Source organism: Anopheles nili, chromosome 3 (assembly GCF_943737925.1).
Source record: "Anopheles nili chromosome 3, idAnoNiliSN_F5_01, whole genome shotgun sequence".
NCBI lineage: Eukaryota > Metazoa > Arthropoda > Insecta > Diptera > Culicidae > Anopheles > Anopheles nili.
The window spans coordinates 14,669,764-14,690,406 of NC_071292.1; the positions used below are offsets into that span (position 1 = coordinate 14,669,764).

At 45.5% G+C, this 20,643-nt stretch overlaps 7 protein-coding genes across 7 annotated transcripts; 3 read left to right on the plus strand and 4 right to left on the minus strand.

The window, feature by feature from the left end:
- Window positions 1-439: 439 nt before the first annotated feature.
- On the plus strand, window positions 440-3,810 carry LOC128723519 (mediator of RNA polymerase II transcription subunit 15). The gene is made up of 3 exons (XM_053817273.1): window positions 440-498; window positions 620-759; window positions 850-3,810. Exons 1-3 carry the CDS (start codon window positions 440-442, stop codon window positions 3,630-3,632), a joined length of 2,982 nt encoding a protein of 993 aa, XP_053673248.1. The 3' UTR covers window positions 3,633-3,810.
- Window positions 3,811-6,055: 2,245 nt separating this feature from the next.
- Window positions 6,056-7,206, minus strand: LOC128723752 (uncharacterized). Its single transcript, XM_053817518.1, has 4 exons — window positions 7,097-7,206; window positions 6,434-6,641; window positions 6,264-6,362; window positions 6,056-6,199 (listed from the first exon to the last, which is right to left on the minus strand). The coding sequence occupies exons 1-4, from the start codon at window positions 7,204-7,206 to the stop codon at window positions 6,056-6,058; spliced, it is 561 nt and encodes a 186-aa protein (XP_053673493.1).
- A 685-nt stretch (window positions 7,207-7,891) lies between these two features.
- LOC128722826 (growth hormone-inducible transmembrane protein-like) lies at window positions 7,892-9,848 on the plus strand. Its single transcript, XM_053816508.1, has 4 exons — window positions 7,892-8,047; window positions 8,229-8,695; window positions 8,774-9,243; window positions 9,326-9,848. The coding sequence occupies exons 2-4, from the start codon at window positions 8,240-8,242 to the stop codon at window positions 9,408-9,410; spliced, it is 1,011 nt and encodes a 336-aa protein (XP_053672483.1). The 5' UTR covers window positions 7,892-8,047; window positions 8,229-8,239; the 3' UTR covers window positions 9,411-9,848.
- Window positions 9,849-10,068: 220 nt separating this feature from the next.
- On the plus strand, window positions 10,069-10,881 carry LOC128723701 (heat shock factor-binding protein 1). The gene is made up of 2 exons (XM_053817466.1): window positions 10,069-10,263; window positions 10,340-10,881. The coding sequence occupies exons 1-2, from the start codon at window positions 10,165-10,167 to the stop codon at window positions 10,493-10,495; spliced, it is 255 nt and encodes an 84-aa protein (XP_053673441.1). The 5' UTR covers window positions 10,069-10,164; the 3' UTR covers window positions 10,496-10,881.
- Window positions 10,882-11,225: 344 nt separating this feature from the next.
- LOC128723753 (CBY1-interacting BAR domain-containing protein 1-A) lies at window positions 11,226-12,647 on the minus strand. The gene is made up of 4 exons (XM_053817519.1): window positions 11,982-12,647; window positions 11,841-11,873; window positions 11,501-11,767; window positions 11,226-11,426 (listed from the first exon to the last, which is right to left on the minus strand). Exons 1-4 carry the CDS (start codon window positions 12,645-12,647, stop codon window positions 11,226-11,228), a joined length of 1,167 nt encoding a protein of 388 aa, XP_053673494.1.
- A 331-nt stretch (window positions 12,648-12,978) lies between these two features.
- On the minus strand, window positions 12,979-14,897 carry LOC128726064 (cell division cycle protein 23 homolog). The gene is made up of 2 exons (XM_053819846.1): window positions 13,787-14,897; window positions 12,979-13,703 (listed from the first exon to the last, which is right to left on the minus strand). Exons 1-2 carry the CDS (start codon window positions 14,895-14,897, stop codon window positions 12,979-12,981), a joined length of 1,836 nt encoding a protein of 611 aa, XP_053675821.1.
- A 3,176-nt stretch (window positions 14,898-18,073) lies between these two features.
- Window positions 18,074-20,352, minus strand: LOC128727313 (cuticle protein CP14.6-like). The gene is made up of 2 exons (XM_053821207.1): window positions 20,213-20,352; window positions 18,074-19,002 (listed from the first exon to the last, which is right to left on the minus strand). The coding sequence occupies exons 1-2, from the start codon at window positions 20,219-20,221 to the stop codon at window positions 18,613-18,615; spliced, it is 399 nt and encodes a 132-aa protein (XP_053677182.1). The 5' UTR covers window positions 20,222-20,352; the 3' UTR covers window positions 18,074-18,612.
- Window positions 20,353-20,643: the final 291 nt, after the last annotated feature.

A 20,643-nucleotide genomic window follows, 5' to 3' on the forward strand; every position in this document is an offset into this window, starting at 1 on the left:
GTATATGAACAATTTAGCTTTTCCTGTTTTGATTTGAAGTGTACAACTTCCAAGACTTCCCAGTTCACGTTGACAGGTGAAAATCTATCAGCTACATGTGATCAGATTATACCATAAAGTCAAAGAGTAAATAACTATAAATTTGCAACTCAACTACGAGAAATGTTATAAAAATTATTTAAAACAATAATGAAATGAACCGCGCAAATAAAATTGTGAAGAATATTTATTTAATTCACATTTACCACAGTGTAAAAATCTAAATGGGTGAGCTGATAAAGTATTGAGGTTAGTACAGTAAACAAAATGTCATAATTTTCTCAACATCACATAGAAAAATGAACAAAAAATAGAAAACCAATTGCAAGAAGCAGCAAAAAGCAATTGTTGATTCGATTTTACGCATTTTACGGATTTTGTAGCATATCTCACACTGAAGATGGCAGAAGATAACTCCTGGAAAACGAGCAATTTTCGACAAAGTGTTGTTAATAAAATGTAAGCATCGTTAATATTGTTGGAGTGGGTTACTCTAAAACTCATCAGATTTCTCGTTCGTGGCTCATGTTTCGGAAGAAAGTACCTATAACGACCCGCTGTTCTTCTTTTGGTATTGCAGCAATGAAGCCATTCAGCAGACGGGTATGACGTCGTCAAAAAATGGAATCGAAATGGAAAACCATGTTTTTCACAAGGCGCGCAACAAGGACGAATATCTTGGTTTCGTAGCCCGGTTAATCTTGCACGTTCGAGAAATGAGTAAGTACATAGACGCATCTGTATATAGTGAACAATAACATTGATTTATGTTGCTAAACTGTCAACTTATATACCTTCTTACACGATTAGATACAAAACACAAAAACCAGCAAAACGCTGCAGCGGCAGCAGCCCAGCAAGCACAGCAGGACGGAACCGGTAACACGAGCCAGGGTGGCGGAGGTATGCCGGATCCGATCAACGCCTTGCAGAACCTAGCATCGCAAGGAACCCGGCCGCAAATGATGGGACAAATGGGTGTTGGTCCTGGGGGACCCATGGGAGGTCAGATGGGGGGTGCCGGTAACGCTTCAAATTTGCTACATTCTCTGCGCCCGCAAATGCAGATGGGAGGCATGGGAGGTCCTATGCAGGGCAATCGGGTCGGAATGGGTCCGGGACCGGGAAATCAAATGGGTGGCATGATGGGACCGAACCAGATGCAAGGCCCTGGTGGACCGGGTGGTGCAATGGTTGCAGGAATGGTACCGGGCCAGATGGGCGTCGGCATTGGTCCCGGAGGAATGAGTGGCGGAAAGATCGTGGGCATGGGCGGCCAGCAGCAGCAGATGGCGCAAATGAACGCGATGCAGGTGAACCAAATGCAGCAGGCTCAACAGCAGCAGCAGCAACAGAGCGGAATGTCCCAACAGCAGCAGCAACAACAGGGTGGCATGGCTCAAGCTTCCGGTGGCCCTGTGCAGCAGATGTCTGTAGGACCGAGCGGACCAAGCCAGATGAATCCAATGGTGATGGGACAAATTCAAGCGCAATTACAGAACCAAAACGCAATGGGTGGTCAGCAGATGGGAGCGGTCGGTGGTCCAATGAATCCCGGAAACCAGATGGGACCGATGGTGGGTGCTAATAACGGAATGAACCCCCAAACGATGGGAATGGGTCCCGGCCAGGTGCTTCGCCAGCAGCAACAACAGCAGGGAATGCCGCAAGTAGTCAACCCGAACCAGGTACAGATGGGTCTGGGACCGGGACAGATGGGGCAGCTGAGTGCTGCCGTGCAAGGGAATGTCGGTCATGGCGGTCCTGGCCCAAATATGGCGCAAGTGCAGCAACAAGTTGTAGTCCAACAGCAACAACAACAACATCAGCAGCTACAACATTTGCAACAGCATCCTCAGCAACAAATGCAACAACAGCAGCAGCATCAACCACAGCTTCAGCAACAACAAATGCAGCATCAGCAGCATCAACAGATGCAACCGCATCAGCAACACCAGCAGCACCAACAGCTAGGACAACAGCATCCACAACATCCGCAGCAACATCAGCAGTTGCCGCAGCATGGCCAACATCCTCAACTTCAGCAGCAGCAGCAACAGCAGCACCAGCAACATCAGCAGCAACAACAACAGCAGCAGGTTCTCCTGAATGCCATCGGTCAAGGGGCCGGAGTTGGACCAGTTGGGCCAATGGGGGGACCAATCGGAGGACCCGGTGGCCCCAACGTTCCTATGCAGCAAGCAATGCAGCAACAACAGCAGGCGGCTGCCATGGGTGCGGGAGGACCTAATCAAATGAACACTGGCGTTGGAATGGGACCGGGAGGAGTGGGCCCTACCGGTGGTGGAGTGATGGGGCCCGGTCCTGGTCAGATGCTGGGTGGGGGTGGTGGAGGACCGGCCGGACAACAGGGTAATTTTGTTGGGATGGGAGCAAATGCAATGGTTCGCAAGCCTCCGGATATGATGCCTGGAGCGAATGTGTACCCTGGGAGCGGTGGAGCGGTGCGCAGTGTAACGCCAAACAATTTCTTGCGCCAATCTCCTTCCCCTTCCGTACCATCGCCCGTTGGACCTGGTGCGCATGGACCACAGTCACACCCGGGCCAAATGATTCCATCGCCGGCACTTATCCCTTCGCCAAATCCGCACATGGGCGGCGTTGGTCAACGTTCGACAATCGGCCAGTCACCCGGTGGATCGCTTAACACCCCCGGCCAACCTGGAGGCGCCGTACCGAGTCCGCTCAATCCGCAGGACGAGCAGCTCTACCGGGAAAAGTATCGATCGTTAACGAAATACATCGAGCCACTGAAGCGGATGATTGCCAAGATGGAAAACGACGACATCGATAAGATCGCCAAGATGAAGCGGCTGCTCGAGATTCTCAGCAATCCAAGCGTTCGCATTCCGCTGGAGACGCTGCACAAGTGTGAGGCGGCTTTGACGAGCCAACTAGGTTCAATCCGTGAGACACCTACCAACAACCCGCTGGTGGAAGCCGTTTCGAGCAGTCTTCAGAGCGCAACCGGGAACCATACGCTGCAACGAACGTTCCGGCCCTGCTTAGAAGCGTTGTTTGGGCCGGACATCAAAAATCTGCCCCCGCCGGCGAAACAAGTGAGACTAGCGCAAGAGGATTCAACTGCTAATGCGTCCAATGGGGGCACAACTAGCGGGACCGGGACGGCAACGACGGTTAGCGGTAGCAGCACCGTATCGACCATGTCTACACCCCAAGAGATCCCGCACATTCTGCAGGGGGAAATTGCACGACTTGACCAGAAGTTTAAGGTATCACTAGACCAATGCGCCATCAGTGGCACAAGAACGATTAAGCTGATCTGCTGGCTGGACGATAAAAACTTGCCCTGCGTGCCGCCGGTAGCCGTCACCATCCCGGAAGATTATCCCTTCACAGCACCGAGCTGTTCGCTGATAGAGCAGGAGTACAACGCGACACCATTCCTAATTCTGGTGCAGAAATCGCTGATGGCGCGTATCTGTAAGCTACCGGGACTTTTCACGTTGTCGCATCTTCTGGACACGTGGGAGATGTCGGTAAGACAGGCCTGCTCGCCAAACCCGACAATTGTCGCTCCAACTAGCACCAGTGTACTTTTGGGCATGTAATCGGCATCGTATCGAAAAGAGCGCTAAGATTCCTTTCTTTTTCAACGGCTATATTTGAATAGTTACAGATTTTAGGACACTAAAAATATATATATATTACAAATCATTGTATAGGAACCACGTGTTGTTATCTGAATCATTTATTAACTGCGTATTAGCGAATGAAACGTAAAGGGATACCCTATCGACATGATGGTTTATCTCAATCTAGAGATTTACCATGCAAAATAAATAAGATGAGGAAATGAAATATTATATCTAGTTGAACTTCCGATTATGATAGCGTTAAATCATAAAAAGGCTCTGGCCGATGCCTTACAGGATGTCGGCGTCGTTTCCAAAGAGCACCATCTGCACCTGCCGCAAAAAAGATGCTTTGCATTGTTGCCAATCCTTTGCGTTGGCATCTTGGAAGACTTTCTGCATGTCCGCGCTCTGTGATCTAATTTTTTCGACAAGCATTGTGTCGCTCTGGATAGAATTAGCTATCATGCGATCAATTTCGTCAAAGTTTTTACGATTCCTTAAGCAATCGAAAACGGAAAAGGAAAGTTAAAATTCTTGCGATGTCCTTCGCAGCCTGTATAACAAACAAAAAAGAAAAAAGTAGCCTACTTACCGTTTGAATTGAATGGCCATTTTTTGCAGCTCATTCCTCTCATTAAGCATGTCTTGTTTCTTCTGCACGTATCGTTCATACTTTTGCTTGATGTTGTTATACTCGGACAATCGAGAGTTAATATTCTTTTGCACAATATCAGAAATCTTCGCCACGCGTTCTTTATACGATTTTTCTATACCATGTACGTTAGTTTCAATAATGGAATCAAGCACACGCTGCACATGCGTGAACGCTGTTCCTTCATGTTGCATCTCGTCAGAGTCAACTAAAAAGGAAGAATTGTCCACGTGTTGTCTCGGAACTAGATCCATTAGCGACTGTCCGGTCATCACGACTCCGTTTCGCCTTGGCGCGTACGGAGAAGGAGAGCTACGCTTCGGTGGCGAGCATAAGTTAATCGTTGGCTCAACAGATGTTGAATCGATGCTAATAATTTGATTCGTGCGGGAGAACATTTGTTGTTTTCTTTTTAGAGACTGCGTTTGAAAATTTGAAGACAAACTTTCCGAATTGAGGATCATGTTCATATTTCGGTGTTGCTGCAGTATTTTTGAATTAAGCGAATGATTCAACTCGCCATCATCCGTGGTATGCTTTTCTTCACCAGTGTTTGGTTTGTTACCGCTTTGATTTGTATTTTCTGGATTCAACGAGCTTTTTTCTAAAAATATTTTAACGAAAACAAGGAATAGAAAGGAAAATTACATTGCAAAACGCATTTGCACGTATCGAAAACTCACGACTTACCATGATTGGTCTTAAAGGATTGTTTAACCCAATCCAATGTCTTTGAGCTTTTGTTCCGATCATTAGACAATACACTGCTACGTGTAATTCGTTTCGGGCCACTTGCAATGTAACTGAATTTTCTACTCAACATTTCGTATGGTTGGAAGCTGCTATCGCTATCGTAACTTTTCTCAACTTCGCTACCGCTTTCGATAGATGACAAGTCGTCGATATACTTCGCACGAATGGCAGAAATAGTTGGTTCCAATAGTGGTTTTATCGGTCGCTTAGTTGGAGTGGAAGATCGAGGATTAATTATTGGTTTTTTTGTACTGCCCTGTCTCATCTTCTGTTTGCTAGCCGATCTGCCTTTTCCCGTTCTTTTCTTCGATCTTGATTTTAAGTATATGCTCGATTCGTCCTCGCAATAGTTTTCGAGATCATACGGGTCATATGTGATGTTTTCTGCTTTTGATCTGTTTTGTTCGACGGGTGTGGATCTTAAATGGCCAACATTTGCTAGCATGGTGCTATTACATTGTTGGTTCTTTTGACCGGAAACGTTACCGGAGGTATTTCCGGTGTCTTTATGAGTCGATTCATTTGCTAGTGCCCCTATGTTCTCGTTATCCGGGATACTTTGAGCTGCAACTGGACCAATGCTTTCATTTTCCTGAATGCTTAGAGCTTCAACTGGATTGGTTGAGACCGAATGGAAGGCGGCTGATGTCTTACTGCAATTTGCAGCCGAAGCGCAGATGATGCTTAAATCCGCTGTATTGTAAAACTTTTCTCGCCGTATCATCTGCTCGTCACAAACGCTATCACATTTATTGTTTGCGTTAATGATCTTCACGGACTCCATCCGTGGTCGAATAAAAGATCCCAGCTGTTGCACATCGTTCTCGTTAAGCACATTTATGAGCAGCTCATATGTTTCGCTTATATAACCCGTTACTGCTATTTTATCGTAAAAGCATCTTATTTGTGGATTGTTGTCGTTGCTGTCGAGGAACAAAAAGACAATTTCGTATATGAGTTTTGGTTTACAAACCTCACTTACTTTAGCAATTTACCCTAAAATGATTAAATCCTTCATGCTATCGAGTTCTATACTAGCCTCGATCGTTTTTACGGTATCATCGCCGCCAATCAATGCCTCGAAGTGAAGCTCCCTTGGATTGCTGTTCCATTCGAATGATATAAAGTCACGTCCCTAAAGAAATGATCGAAAGTACGAAGTGAAAAAATGATTACTTAAACTGGTCCACAAAACTTACTGGAATGGGAACTAGCTTCACAACTCCTAGGATGGCGGAAGTAGCTGCGAGGGAATAACATTTCTTGTCCGGTATCGAGTTCAGGAAAGTTCTTGATCTCTGTAGTAAGATAGCAAAAGCGAATTAGAATACGGCGTAAAAACTGCTATTATACATTTGTTGCAATTTACAATTTCAAATAACTCCGGCGACCAAGCCATTATATTAGACGCCTCTAGAAGCTGCAGTTGCTGGCCTTTGATACCTTGCGCAATTTTGATAAAGGAATCATGTTTTTCCTTTTCATCAAATTTGATGAGATACTCGAAAATGATTACCAGTACGTAACGCATAATGCCATAATTATCCATTCGTGATAAATGCACCATCAGTTTAGGGCTAAAGAAGAAAGCAAACGATATGAAATTGTTACATTTTCGCATTGAAGTACAAGTGACCAATTTGATAAACATTGCACTTACATTTTTATATTAAAGAGTTCCTTCATTTGTTCCACTTTATTTTGGCTGAGATTGGCGATAGTTCTGCTGATGGTACTAAGAATCTCATACACTAAGTTTTGTCGCACAAAATCCTGCTGGCACAGGTCGAACAAACATTTCAAGCCCTTTGAAATATATTCGTAGTTGTCGTTACTATCATCGCAATCCAGTACAGCAGTCTGCAAAATAGTTCAATCCAGCCACAGAAAAAAATAGAAAAAACCTTAGCTGATAGGCGGGAAAGTTGACAAATATCATTTACGGTGGTACAGTTCTTACCGGTGCATACTTACTTCGAATAATCTATTCGCTCTAAAAAAATATTCATCAACCTCAAGCTCTTCTCTCAACCATTTATGGAAATAGGTTAAAAATTTTTCGGTTGCTTTCAACAAATCAGGAATCTCCTCGATTGCGCATAGTTTTTCAATATGCTGTTTAATTTTTTCTAGAATCACCATTTTTGACCCGTTTCTTAAGAATTATTCTGCATAGATCCACCGGCTAGCAACGAACAAGAACTTATAGTAATGTTAGGTGCTATTGTCAATTGACCCTTTCAATGGAATACTTTATTATATAACGACCATGTAACCGGTTACCATGGAAACACTAATATTCGTAGCAGGCTGTGACCTGCTGTGACCGCAGCTCCTCCCATTGAAACATACATCCTTAAAAGCTTTTGTTTAAACAAGCCTCTTGTTTTCAGCTGAAAGCCTTTTATATATCTCGTTGAGTATGGATTGGTTCTTTTTCATAGCTTCATTGTTTCATGCTTCCAATTATATTTTCTCGATTTTAAAACCGTAAAATTTTATTTGTATTTTCTCCATGTTGGTTGACAGAAATATGTTGCGATAGAAACGTTTTGAATTAAGTAGGCCTTATTTAAAAAATTCAGTGATTTTGGTTTTAAAAATTTATGAAACATCATTTTGGTTTTATATGGATATAACTGATAGAATAATCAACAATAACGAACTATTTGAAATCTGAAATTGTGCGAATATTTATTTTGACGTGTAGCTGCAGCCTCAGAGGGTTCGAGAGCCCCGGCACCCGTATGCTCTGTTGAAGGGACGTTCTAGAAAACGTCATTGGCAAAGCCAAGTTTTTGTTCCATCTGTAAAACGCAATGAAAACAGCAGGGTGCATAGAAGAGTGACTAATATTGTTCATTTTTGCGTTATCAAACGTGATTCTTAAAGCGCTCTTTTTGCAGTGGTTGTGAAATACATCGAACATCTCGAATTTTCAACAGACGAATACCTCCTTTCATCCTTTTTCACGATAACACAGGTTAGTAGTTTAGAAATCTATTGCATCGTTCGAGATGCAATGTTTGCAAGCGATTTCGTCATCATGTTTGGGATGCGAATACGGAAGCATAGCCAACGCTCAAAAATGGATTTACGCAACCGTATCAATCGTTGATATAATCGTTAGATATTTTACTATATTTTCACATTTTCCTCGGCAGCCCTTTCCACAATGCTGTCTCGCTTGGCGTGTGCTAGACCACAGGTTTCGTCGGCGCTGGTGAAATCAGCGCTACAAACGGTTCCAAGACGTCAGCAGCAAGTATTCCGACAATACGCACGCGATGTAAAGGGCGGAAGCAACACGGGATGGACGGCTCGTGCGGAACGAACGTCACTGCGTGAGCGTTCCATGGCCCCACCCGGTCCAAATGCCTACGCGATCGGAAAGGGTGCTGTGGCGGGCGGTGCGGCCCTTGGACTTGGAGCCTTATGTTTTTATGGCCTCGGGCTGGGCAGCGGAACAAGTACACTTGAAAATTCGCATCTGTGGCCGGAATTCGTCAAGCAGCGTATCCAAGATACGTACCTATATTTCGGTGGATCACTGGCTATTTCAGCGGCCAGCGCCATGGCCGTATTTCGTTCGCCCAGACTGCTCAGTATTGTGTCGAGAAATGGATGGATGGTAACTTGTTTAGAACACGACCGTACGATGATTCTCATACAGCATGACTTACAACCATTTTCTTCTTTCCTTTGCTAGTCGATTCTCGGCACGGTCGCGCTGATGATTGGTTCCGGCATGGTAGCACAGTCCATCCCGTACAGTCCAGGACTCGGGACGAAGCAGCTTGCATGGGCGACGCATTCGGCTATCCTCGGTGCAGTGATTGCACCGATGTGCTTCGTCGGAGGTGCTATTCTAACTCGCGCAGCCTGGTACACGGCGGGTATTGTCGGTGGCCTGTCAACGGTGGCTGTATGTGCACCAAGCGACAAATTTCTCTACATGGGAGGCCCACTAGCGATCGGGTTGGGTGTGGTGTTTGCGTCTTCACTGGCTTCGATGTGGCTCCCCCCAACAACGGCTCTCGGCGCTGGCATTGCGTCGCTGTCTCTGTACGGAGGTCTGTTGCTTTTCAGTGGTTTTCTGCTATACGACACGCAAAAGATCGTGAAGCGGGCAGAAATGCATCCGCTTTACGCCGCTCGACCATTCGATCCAGTCAACTGGTGAGTATTGCTGAAGGACATGCTATTTACTGAAGATGCTATTTTATGCCTGCGTATTCCGGGTTCATTCTTCTAATTGCAGTGCTATTTCGATCTACATGGATACGTTGAATATTTTCATTCGAATCGCAACAATTCTCGCCGGTGGCGGCAGCCGTCGCAAGTAAAATATCCTTGAGTAGCTTGCAATCGTTTTACCTAGTAGATCTTACTTACCTAGTAGATATATGCTTACTTTATGTTTCTCCACAACCGTGATAATGAATGTGGCAGCTATTTGTACTGACCATGATGATCATTTATGTATGCTTTTTTGCAGGGATCAATAAGTAACATGAGAGAAATTTGATGCAATAACTGAATCAAAATAGAACTGAACCAAAATCTAATTCAAATCAATTCCTCATTGTAACTATGGAAAAAGAAACGCGTTGTTTAATTTATTTGGTTCTTTTTTATTGTAACCAACAGTATCTCCAAATTATAATGTGTTGAAATCGATGAACACTAAAGGGCTAACAAATTATATAGGAACGATAGTAGTAGCAATACACAATGTAAATAAACTGGAAATGTTAAACTTATTTTCTATTCGCGCTCATGAAACACGCTAATTTGAATTATTTTCCAGAACACACTAGAATCTAGACTCACTGTTATGATTGAGAAACACTGCGACTTACAACGATGCCGGCTTCTGTCAAGATGTAACTTTGACAGAAGCACGAAAAAGAGGCAGACCGTCTGCTTGCCTTTTTCCTATGGTTTGTTTATTCGATTCCAAAGTGGGTGGGTGTTTTTATATGCGTGCCGTGCCTCGATCGGCGAACTAAAACTACTGCACGCATAAGCTCCACGGATAGCGAGAGGCGTACAACAGAACGTTATACTCGTAAGAATCAGAAACTATCAAGTAGTGTAATGGCTGACGCAAAGTCGGAAATCGACAGCGATGCTGAGCAAAACTATTCGCTCAACAGCAACGTTGATCCAAAAAACATGCAGGAACTAACGATATACGTAAGTTTACCAGAATTGCTATGAGTTAAGGAGCTTGTTTCACCATTTGATCGTTGCGTTTGATCTTTATCGACAGGTTCAAAATTTGCTCCAAAACGTACAGGATAAGTTCCAGACTATGTCGGATCAAATCATTTCCCGCATCGACGACATGGGTACCAGGATAGATGACCTTGAAAAAAGCATCGCCGATCTGATGCAGCAAGCCGGCGTCGAAGGGCAGGACAAATAATCTGCTCCAAACGGAAACAACTCGTCCTGCGGGATGTAGGCCATCCGTTGGGATTCGCTGTGTTCCATCATTTGCTATACATTATTCCTCACCAACACGTATGCATTTATTATCGGATCATTGAAAAACACACAACTCGTCAGCAAAGGGAGAGCTTCTTCTGGCAAGCTGCTGGCAATTAATCGGTTTGCAAGCGTTCAATTAACAGAACGGCACCCTCAGATATGGTCCTCGGATGAAAATTTATTGCACAGATCATGCATGGAATGGCAACATTATTGATAAAGAAAATATGTACACTAAGCACTAAGAACGAATCTACAATATAGAACACGTAAGACCAAACGTAAAAAGCAATCATTTATAAGATGGAGAAATGTTTCTTGTTCATAAATTCTGCTTAACATTGGTACTGCAATTTAATGCATTTGGAGCGGTAAATAAATCTATGAATCCATAGCAACCCTGTTAGCCATCCGCCTATCGATCGTGACCATAAGGCAATGCAGAACAGCACAATTCCAGTAACGTTTACTACGCTTACCATGGTTGGATTCGATTCAACGACCTCCGTTGCTATGTAACGGCGATTCATTTTTCGTAAGGGACAATCTCTTTTTGTAACAGCTCCCGTCATGCAAAGCTCTGGCTTACGAAGATAATTTTCCAAATTGTACGAAGACATATCAATAGGTTTAAATTGCACGCAACCTTGTCGCACTGTTCGCTATTATGAGTTACAGTCCTTTAGCTTGATAATTTTAAACTTTGAATCCACGTGACTCGTTTTAGTACGATCCAATGGAGGAACATTCCTTTGCGGGTTGACAGGAGGGTCCGAGTTATCCTCTGTTAGGGTTTCACTCTCCTCGCTATCGTCTTCTTCTGATGATGATTTAGATTCGGAAGATATATCGCGCTTCAATGAATCCTTTGGGAAATAAACGTTAGAAATCTCCAGAATATTAAAATTTTTTTACCAGAATAATGTGAGATGTACCATACCAATGATTCGATTGAATTTGCCGAGGTTTTGTTGGAACGCCTTGCAACGGGAACCTGTCTTTGGGTACGTTCCATTGGTTCGGAACCAGCCTGTTCCTGCTCCTGTTCCTGAGATGATTCCAGTGAGTTAGAGCTCAGGCTTTTGTTTTTGCGACTTGTGGAAAACCCTGCCAGCGTTGCGTTCAGCGCTCCCATCGATTGGCTTTTAATGCGCTGCAGAAAATATCGATCACGAACAGTATCCTGTTGTAGGTACTTTTTGAATTGCTGGAAACATACATAAACACGTGTGTGTTAAAAATTTGCATCCATTACGATGGTCCACGGTGGATGGCTTTACCCGGTTTTGTCTCTTCAATTCCTTGTGTACTCCCTACCGTACGGATATAACGGACAGTGTGTAAGCGAATAATGAATGAATTTGAATAATATACTTGGTCCCAGATTTCCTATAAAGAGGCTAAATAAGGGTGATAATTACCTGAAGATCCTTTGACTCATCGATGTCACTGATGTCCTGGTACGTAGCGGAAAGCACTTCCACCGTTTGTGTGTGCATTTTCAGTTCGATCATCACAAAATTCAACAGCAACTCCTTCAGATCGTGCAGCTTTTGCCTCTCGAACCGCTCCACCTGCTGTTCGACCTCCTTCAGCGATTTCTCCACCTCCAGGTTCGATTTGATGATCTCTGTGTCGTTCGTATTTCGTTTCAACCGTCCATTGCGGGTTTTGCTCTGATCAAGGTGCTTCCGCTTGGTCAGATCTTTGTCCCGCACGAGCAGCGCTTCCTTAACACTCTCTTTGCTGTGCTTGCAGACGGTTTCGTAATGCGAAAGCTCGGCTATGATTTTCGTCTCCAATCGTCGCACACGCGTGTCGTGGAAATCCCCTATCAGTGTTACCGCCTTGGCCAGACTCGACAGGGCAGTGCCCAGCGTACTGCTGTATTTTTCCGCATCGCAGTACTCTTGCGTTGCGTGGGCCAGCTCGTCGGTTTTATCGCGTAATCGGGCGATTTTTCTGGTGTATTCCGCGAACGCTCCACACAGCTCTCCGAAGTGCTTCTCAACGGCACTAATCCGTTCGAGGATGAATTTTGTCTGCTCATCGCACAGTATCGTCGTCGTATTTGCGCTGCGTATCATGGCTTGATGCTAGTTTGAATCCTTCTTAAGAAAACCTCACGATGCCACCTGTTCTTGATAGTTTGTTGTAGAGAGCGCGTTGCTAGGCAACTAATGGTAGCTATTTCTACATCGCCAAACGTAAAACACCATTGTCAGAATTTCATATCTTTCATTTTCTATGACAGAAATGTGTGAAAAAAATCGTCAAGTTCTTTCAAAATTTATTCATAGCAAGCGGCCGATGTTCCTTAATTTGACTCCATTACCAAACCACACTGTGGAGCATGTTATCAATTTAAAACTTTTAAAAAGTAAAAAAAAACAGCAATTGGACAACGTGATTACTCATTTATTCATTCACATCGTACGTGTCCTCCATATGAAACTCAGGAATCCCAGAACTTTCCACCATTTCATCGGTTGCCACCTCTTCACTCATTACCATATCGACTCGTTTGGATGCGTTGGATTCATCCATATCCATATCTTCACCATAATTTTGCGTATTATCTCTATCGGATGTTCCTTCGACGGGTGCAGGTTTCGCGGCCTCTGCAGCTGTTGCCGTTGATGTAGTTGCTTTATGTGCTCGTTTGTTGGTGATCGTTTTGAGTAATGATTCAGCTTCCCGCTTCGTATCCTCATAGTCCAAGCACTTGTATGCAAAATGGGATGCTTTGTCGAATTCCTCATTTTTCTCGTAATAATTTCCCAACGTAATGTAAGCGTGACATAGCGAAGCTTTGTCGGCTATCAGTTTATCATCCGAACAGAAGCTTAGGTAGGCTGGTATGGCTTTATTCATCTCACCCTGCTTTTCATACAGCTTTGCCATACTGAACAGGGCTACTCCCTCGATATCTCCTACGTCGTAAGCCTTCTGGTAGCATTTTAATGCGTCGGCTACTTTATCTAACTTTTCGTATGTTTCTCCAAGCGCAACCAGCATGCGGCTATCGTATGGACGCAGTTGTTGTGCGGCTTTGTAGTAGTATAAGCTGTAAAATGTCATTTTGAGAATTTCGTACGCCTGTCCCAGTCCATACCAGGCTCGGAAGTCCCTTTTGTTAACCTCTGCAAGTGAATTGTGCGATAGAAAATTAATTAAACATATGATTAATATAACTATAGCCGTTGGTGAACAAATATTTACGAACCGACTGCCTGGCGGTAGCTTTGTATCGCTGCATTGGTGTTTTTCATTTCCATAAACTCGTGCCCCATCAGGGTCCAGGCGGACAGATACCGGGGGTTCAATTTCAGGGCACGTTGAAAGTACAACACGGCTTTGTAGTGGTCAGATCGAATACTGAAGTAATTGCCTATCACGCAACATGTTTCGGGGCTGTATTTATTGATCTCAACCACTCTATGTGCCAGATGGGACATTTCCGTTTTCATATCCTTAACGAAGAGCAAATTCGAGTAGGAATCCAAATTATCCAATCGATACGGATCCACGTGCTGCAGATGCTGGAATATATCGATTGACCGATCGACATCACGTTTGTTCGAATAGGCAATCGCAAGCAGGGTCGGTATGAATATACATTTGCTGAAGCCGTTCTTCTGCAATTGCTCGAAGATTTTGATTCCTTCATCGTTCTGGAATAGCTCAATATATGTGTACCCTTCGAAAATGCTCTTCATCCAGTGATTCGGAAGCTTCAGATTGTGCAGCATTCGCTTATCCGTGACAAGCGGGGCCAGTTCCAACCAGGCACTCCAAAGCGTTGGTTCGGCGTTGATCGCCTCGACAAACACACGTACTGCCATCTCGGTGAGGTCGAGCTTCTTTAGTATCACTCCATAAAGATACAAGCAAAATCCATCTAAGGACTTCTGGCTGTGCTCGGTCCGTAGCGTGCTCAGCAGCTCGGAGAAATCCTTCGCATGGGCCACCGAGCTTACGACTGAACTGTCGGTCATATTGTCCAATCGTTTCTTTTCCTTCGACATATACGTAGCGTACAGATGCAAGAACTTAGGTACCGGTGACACGCAGTTCCTTGTGAAGTATGCAGAACGATCGTACTCGCGTACATGAAAATAGCTTTTCGACAGTAAGTAGCAATCGAATTCAGAATCAGCGATACCACTTTGTGACTGATCTATCGTGCTTTTGGTGCTCCTCACGACCGGCGCCTCTGTGATACCATGGTTTAATTCGGCCAACCACTTTGTGCATTGCATTAAGCAGCGCTTTTCACATTCAGCAATACCATCGACGATGTTCTTCTTTACAATTTTCAAATCTATAGGATCCATACTAAATGTTGAACTTTACTGACCAGTTTGCCGGCAAATGTTTGTTGATGATCATTTGAAACTCTCTGACGCTGAACAACTAACTTACCACGCTACAAAAAATATTAGAATTACTCGGCTATTTTCTCACAGAATCTACGAAACGATGCAGTTGGGTATTTTGAATGTTATAAATCTACTAATAAAGTAAATCTTTGTATTATACAGAGCCAAACAACAATGCACAACACGCGCGTATACACCGGCAACTTCTTTTGACATCGTAACTGTCAAATAGGGAAAACCAGTTGATTTTAAAAATCTCCTCCTTTTTCTGTTGGGAAAATAATTTTCATAAAAAATATAAAATAGATATAACTTTGCCAGTCTTGCTTATGTTCCAATAAATATGGGAATTGCTTCATTCAAAACCAACAGTAGCTATTTATTTGGATGTTTCACCGAGTTGGAATTTTAATTCAAATTTACACTATGGCATCATTCGTGTAAGGAATCAAAGCACATTTTTTAAATATGAATGCTGATTTCAAGGTGGTTTATTTCGATATTATTTGGTGCTGAATTGAAAAAATTATACCTTTAAAATCATATGCTAACATTAGCGAATTTTATGGATAATAATGGTTTTAAATATCACATAACATATAAATTCTTAAATATTATTATATACATGGATGCTTATCTAAACATGAATGGTTTATATTTGCACAACTCCGTTTGTTCCAATTTTACTACTGGCCAGTAGGTTTTTACTGCCAAATACGGACGGTACAGTCACAGGCACCGTTTTTTGTTTCGTAAAAGATCACCCCACTATGGCAGGCGGTGCGGGGAAGAATTTTCGTCGCGGTTTCCTCGTTGAAATTGGCCTGTTGAACCGGAACGGCGAAGGATGATCGTCATACGTCGGAAAGCCATTCGAACGCTGACCCTCCACTGCGTCAAACACCGCACACAACAGGCAGAAAAGGACGAGAAGGTATCGCAGCTCCATTGCAATTTCGGCTTAACTGCACTGTAGTTCCCGTGCGTTACGTTACTTTGAAGTCGTTCGAACGTTAGATTCAGCTTCTTCAAGCACGATCTAATTTATATAGATCCGCGACTCCACGTCTCAACACGCACGCATTCGATGCGCTAATTAAATTTACCGACTGATCGATCTGATCACACTGATTCTTAACACGATCAAGCCACGTCCGGCCGCAAGAATGCAAAGTAAGAGTTCCAAAGAATGTTATAAATAACGTCCTTTTGTGCCGAGTTTCCCCGAACTCCACTATTTGCCAGTAATGGCGGGTGGTGCTGGGAAAAACTTCCTACGATGGCCCCGCTGCCTGATACCACTGGTGAACAGAATTCGTCCTTGATCGATAGCATCGACTGTTCGGATGCCTTGCTGTGGCAAAGGTGAACTCGACGCCTCTCCAGAAAACAGTAAGCACAACACCAGCACAGCACACAAGGCTTGTAGCGCTTTATACAAATTATGCATTTCTAGCAAACACAAGAATCGTCTCTCGTTGCTTAGCTTCAGTTTAGCACAGCTTATCACACGCTCCACGGATCGAGTAAATCGATTGCACCAGAATATGGCGCCGTTGGGTCTTTATATATATCGAACTAGACGCCTTCGGAGCGATCCCCCGCCCACCTGGCCGGAATTTGGCGTAGGGAATACAGTGCAAATTAAAGAGCATGCTGCAAATTAGCACTCGCCCTGTACTATGCTGTTTGTTCGGCTATCCTTGCCTGCGGTCGCGTCTACTACCATTACCTCTGGAAGCCACCCACCGGAAAAGCCTCGAGGCCTGTATACTACATACCCAGGCCAGCCTTCCCCGAGTACGTTAACCATTGAGCAGCACATTTTCGCTGCCCATTGCTGATGGTTAGTGTACACATCGAGTGTTCGGAGGAATCGATTAGCGCCATCGAGCTTCGGGGGGTTGAAAACTGCCCACAGGGACGGGCTAGGGCATGAAGGCGGAAGTTACCGGAGCGCATTAGCACGAGATTTCGGGGGAACGTGCCCACATACCAACGGCAGGCGCAACAGTGTGTGCACTTACGCTACGCAGGGTGTTGCGTCGTTCGCGAACGCAAAATAAGTGGGCTCGGGTTCGGTGGGTAAATATTTTTAAATCTCGTCCTTTGCGGTCAGCTTGTTTATCGGGCCATTTTTCGACACCACAGACACGGAGCGGGAGCAAAACAACAAATAGGTGGTCTTTCGCGATGCAACAGTGGTGTACTCTCTCACGATCTCTACACAAATTTTTATAATAAATTTTTTTAAAGCATTTTGTATATTTTGTCCAGGATTTCCAGGGCTATAAACAGTCACAGTTTACAATTTTCTTTCATGATTTTTGCAGAGTTCATAAAGGAATTGATTATCCTTATTTGAAAAATATTCCTCATGTGCAACCGCCCCGTTGATGCAACGGAACATCCTTTCCAAGCCACTTATTCTGTAAGCGTTCCGTTCGCAAGTGATACCGATTTCCGGTGGCCGCCACCGTACGCCATCCGTCCCCACCTGGTTGCGGTGCCTGGTTTACACCGATCCGTTAATATACGTCGTAGCAATTAGAGCCCGGTGTTGTCGTTCGCTGCCACGAAGCTGGGCATCCTCGTTCTCGGAAGCGGATCGCCCCACCGACGGAACCGGATGGCGAACCCCACCGACGCGCCAGCTGGGCAAGGCCACCGTGATAAGAGCAGCGGTTCCCGGGATGGGTCGCATGGATATTTTTTAGCGACGATACGGTTTGATGGCTGTTAGCACCGCTCAGGACCTCCACCACGTCAATTTTACGCTCGTAGCTAACGGATGCACTCGGGCGGAACGAACCGCGCAGAAACCCATATTTGGGTGGACATCGAAGCGAGTGATTCAGAGACTTCGCTAGGGGCTAATTAGTGTTGCTGAAATAGCTGCGTGGTTTTGCGAAAGCGGAAGAATTACCCCAAAAAAAAAACACTAACCCCCATTCATGGGGTGGCAAAATTTTCGAGGATCAAACATCTGATCTTCAACTAGCAAGTGTGTGTGTTCTCGGTGTTCGGATTGGCCAACCGTGGGGAAGATGAATCGCACCCATCGGCAACGATTAACGCACGCTCAATCGGCTTCTGTGTGGCCTATTTCGTGAAGGCCTGTTTGCGCTGATTTATTCTCATACGGGTACGTAATACAATATTCAAATGCACGGTGCTGGCAATAACAAACCAAGTGTACGGTCTGCTGTGGGACGCCAACCGGTGTGGGTGGGGGGAGGGCTGGGCGCTGTGCTAGAGGTGTATAAAGTAATTTTTTTTACAAAAGTGCCTCGGACTTAGGCATCATTAGTGCGAACCGCGGTTTCCGCCAGCTAAATGTCTTCGTTGTCACACCGCCTCACGCGATGCAGGACCACGCGCTAGAGAGAGCGTAGGGTTGAGGAGGAGGGAGAGGGTTGGCGGTGGCCCCCCCACGACGATGCAAATGGCCACCGGGGGCTGCTGACCAGCGGCAGCACATGCAAAAGGCCTCCATCCTTCAGCACGAGGACGAGAGCGTTCGCGTCATTACGCCTGCAATCGGTTTTGTTGGCGCGCAACGGTGGGATGATCTTTTCGAGGCGCGATCTTTAGCCAATAAATATCAGCTCCCTCCCTCCCTCCCTGCCTCCTTTCCCTCCTTTTCCCCGCTCCCTTCCACTGTGACCCCTTACTGGAACTGGCCAGGATAGCGTGCGGGGTTGTACCGTGGAGCGGATGGGATGTGAGCGCCCTCAGCCCGATACCCGTTCTCATCGGCGATGTAGTTGATCGTGTAGACGACACCATCCGGACCGGTGTACGAGTACGAACCCTGCATGACCTGAGCCTCACCGGGCGTACCCGGGTTCTTCAGGAAGCCACGCTGCTCCGCCCGAATTCCGTTGCTCGTCTCGTAGCTGTAGATGTAGGAACCGTCCGGGTTCGGTTCGTACACGTGGTTCAGGATGACGGCATTCGCCTCCGGACCACCGTACACCGGGTTTCGCTGGAGTGGGATCGGTAGCGGGCGGATCTGAGCCGTGGTGGTGGCGACGAACGCGAAGAGAACGAGAGCGACCTAGGGGGTGGGAAAATTCGCAACGAGACGGTTGCCGATTAGTGATTAGTGCGAGAGACGGTTCGCTGACGGATGACGACGAATGGGGCAGGTTTTATGGCGGATCTTGGCGTGTTACAGAAGGCAGGCTTTTCATTGTTGCAGCCCGTGTTCGGAAGGGCCCACCCCCTGCCTTACGTGGTGCAATTTCCATACACTATAAATCGCGCAGATGCGATGCGTCAGATAGGGCGCAACGGGGACGCTGAGTTAGGTATCCGCATTCAATCCACTGCGGAGTTTTTACGAATGTCAACTGCGTGTTGTGTGTCTCCGAGACGGTAATTGAACGATTAGTTGCGATGTAAATTCTTTCGTCAGGACACACACACACACGCACACGCACACATATGGAAGATGGATCGATTGGTCGGGTTTAATCCAAACGTGGCCAATTCGTATGGCGGGAGGATCGCGATCGGTTTGAGGAGGTCGATAGATGGATCGATAAAGCGTTCATTCGTCGTTTCATCTGATGATCGCGGGATCGAGAGGAGATCAGCATGATGGAAGGAGCCAACTGTGCCATGATCGTAGGTACAGTGAAGTGAAAAATGTTACAAAAAGATGTGTAAAATGGGGTCTTTTTTTCAATCTCCTAATAGCCTTAATTAACAGTGTATCTTTTATAGCTTTCACAAGCCTTTCCGGCAAGTGATAAATAGTTCAAAATAGTATCCTTATGAGGGATTCTAGGTTCCCTTCTTATGCCACAATATATTGTTGATCCCGGATGTGAGTGTTGGCCATCTCCAGTCACCATCTGGAGTAAGAGCAGCTCACATTTAAATAGAGGATGGGAGCTATAAACTACTTCTTGAAGATGCTTTACGGCATTCGATCGCATGTCATTTCTGTGCGAGTAGATTGCTCTTACTATTTGACTAAGAGATTCAAAATCAACGTTTACGTGTGATGAGGATTTAAGCATTAAAATCCCCGATAGATTGTTGCTGTACACATTTCCGTCTTTTCTACGAACCGCGAAAGCTCTTCCACACTCTCGAACAACACGCACTGAGCGTAAACGCCATCTTCCATCTCGTGAATTGCGCACTGATGCACCAAGGACTCGCCAAGGACCTCCCGGAGCTCCTCGGATCGTCACTTCACAGTTCCACTGGGGTTCGCGGTTTAACACAGAAAAAAAAAACAACCCGACACAACTTACGAATTTCATGGCTGCGGCAACTCGAATGCACCTAATGCTGACAAAAGTGGCTGCTAGTTATCCTGCGGTGTGTCGCGAAAGGACTCGTAGAACAGGACGCTGGAACGCTGAATCTGAGTCGATGTGGCGCACTAGAAGCTCGGCGGCGGTCTGATACCGGTGATGGGTCAACCGGGGCGAATTTATACCCAACTCCGGTGCCTGCAACAAACCACAGCAACGTGCCGGCTCCCTTCCTGAAGACACTTGCAAGCGCGCTTTGGAGCCGCGAGCGCGCGAGGCAGAAAGAATATGATTATTATTAAATGCGCGGCCCGTCTAACGCCCTCTCCCTTCTTTCCAGTGGGTCGGTGATTCGGGGGAGGGTTTGTTTGCTTGCCGCGGATGCTGCAGAAGCCCGTCTACGCCCCACCTGCGAACCCAGCAGGCCA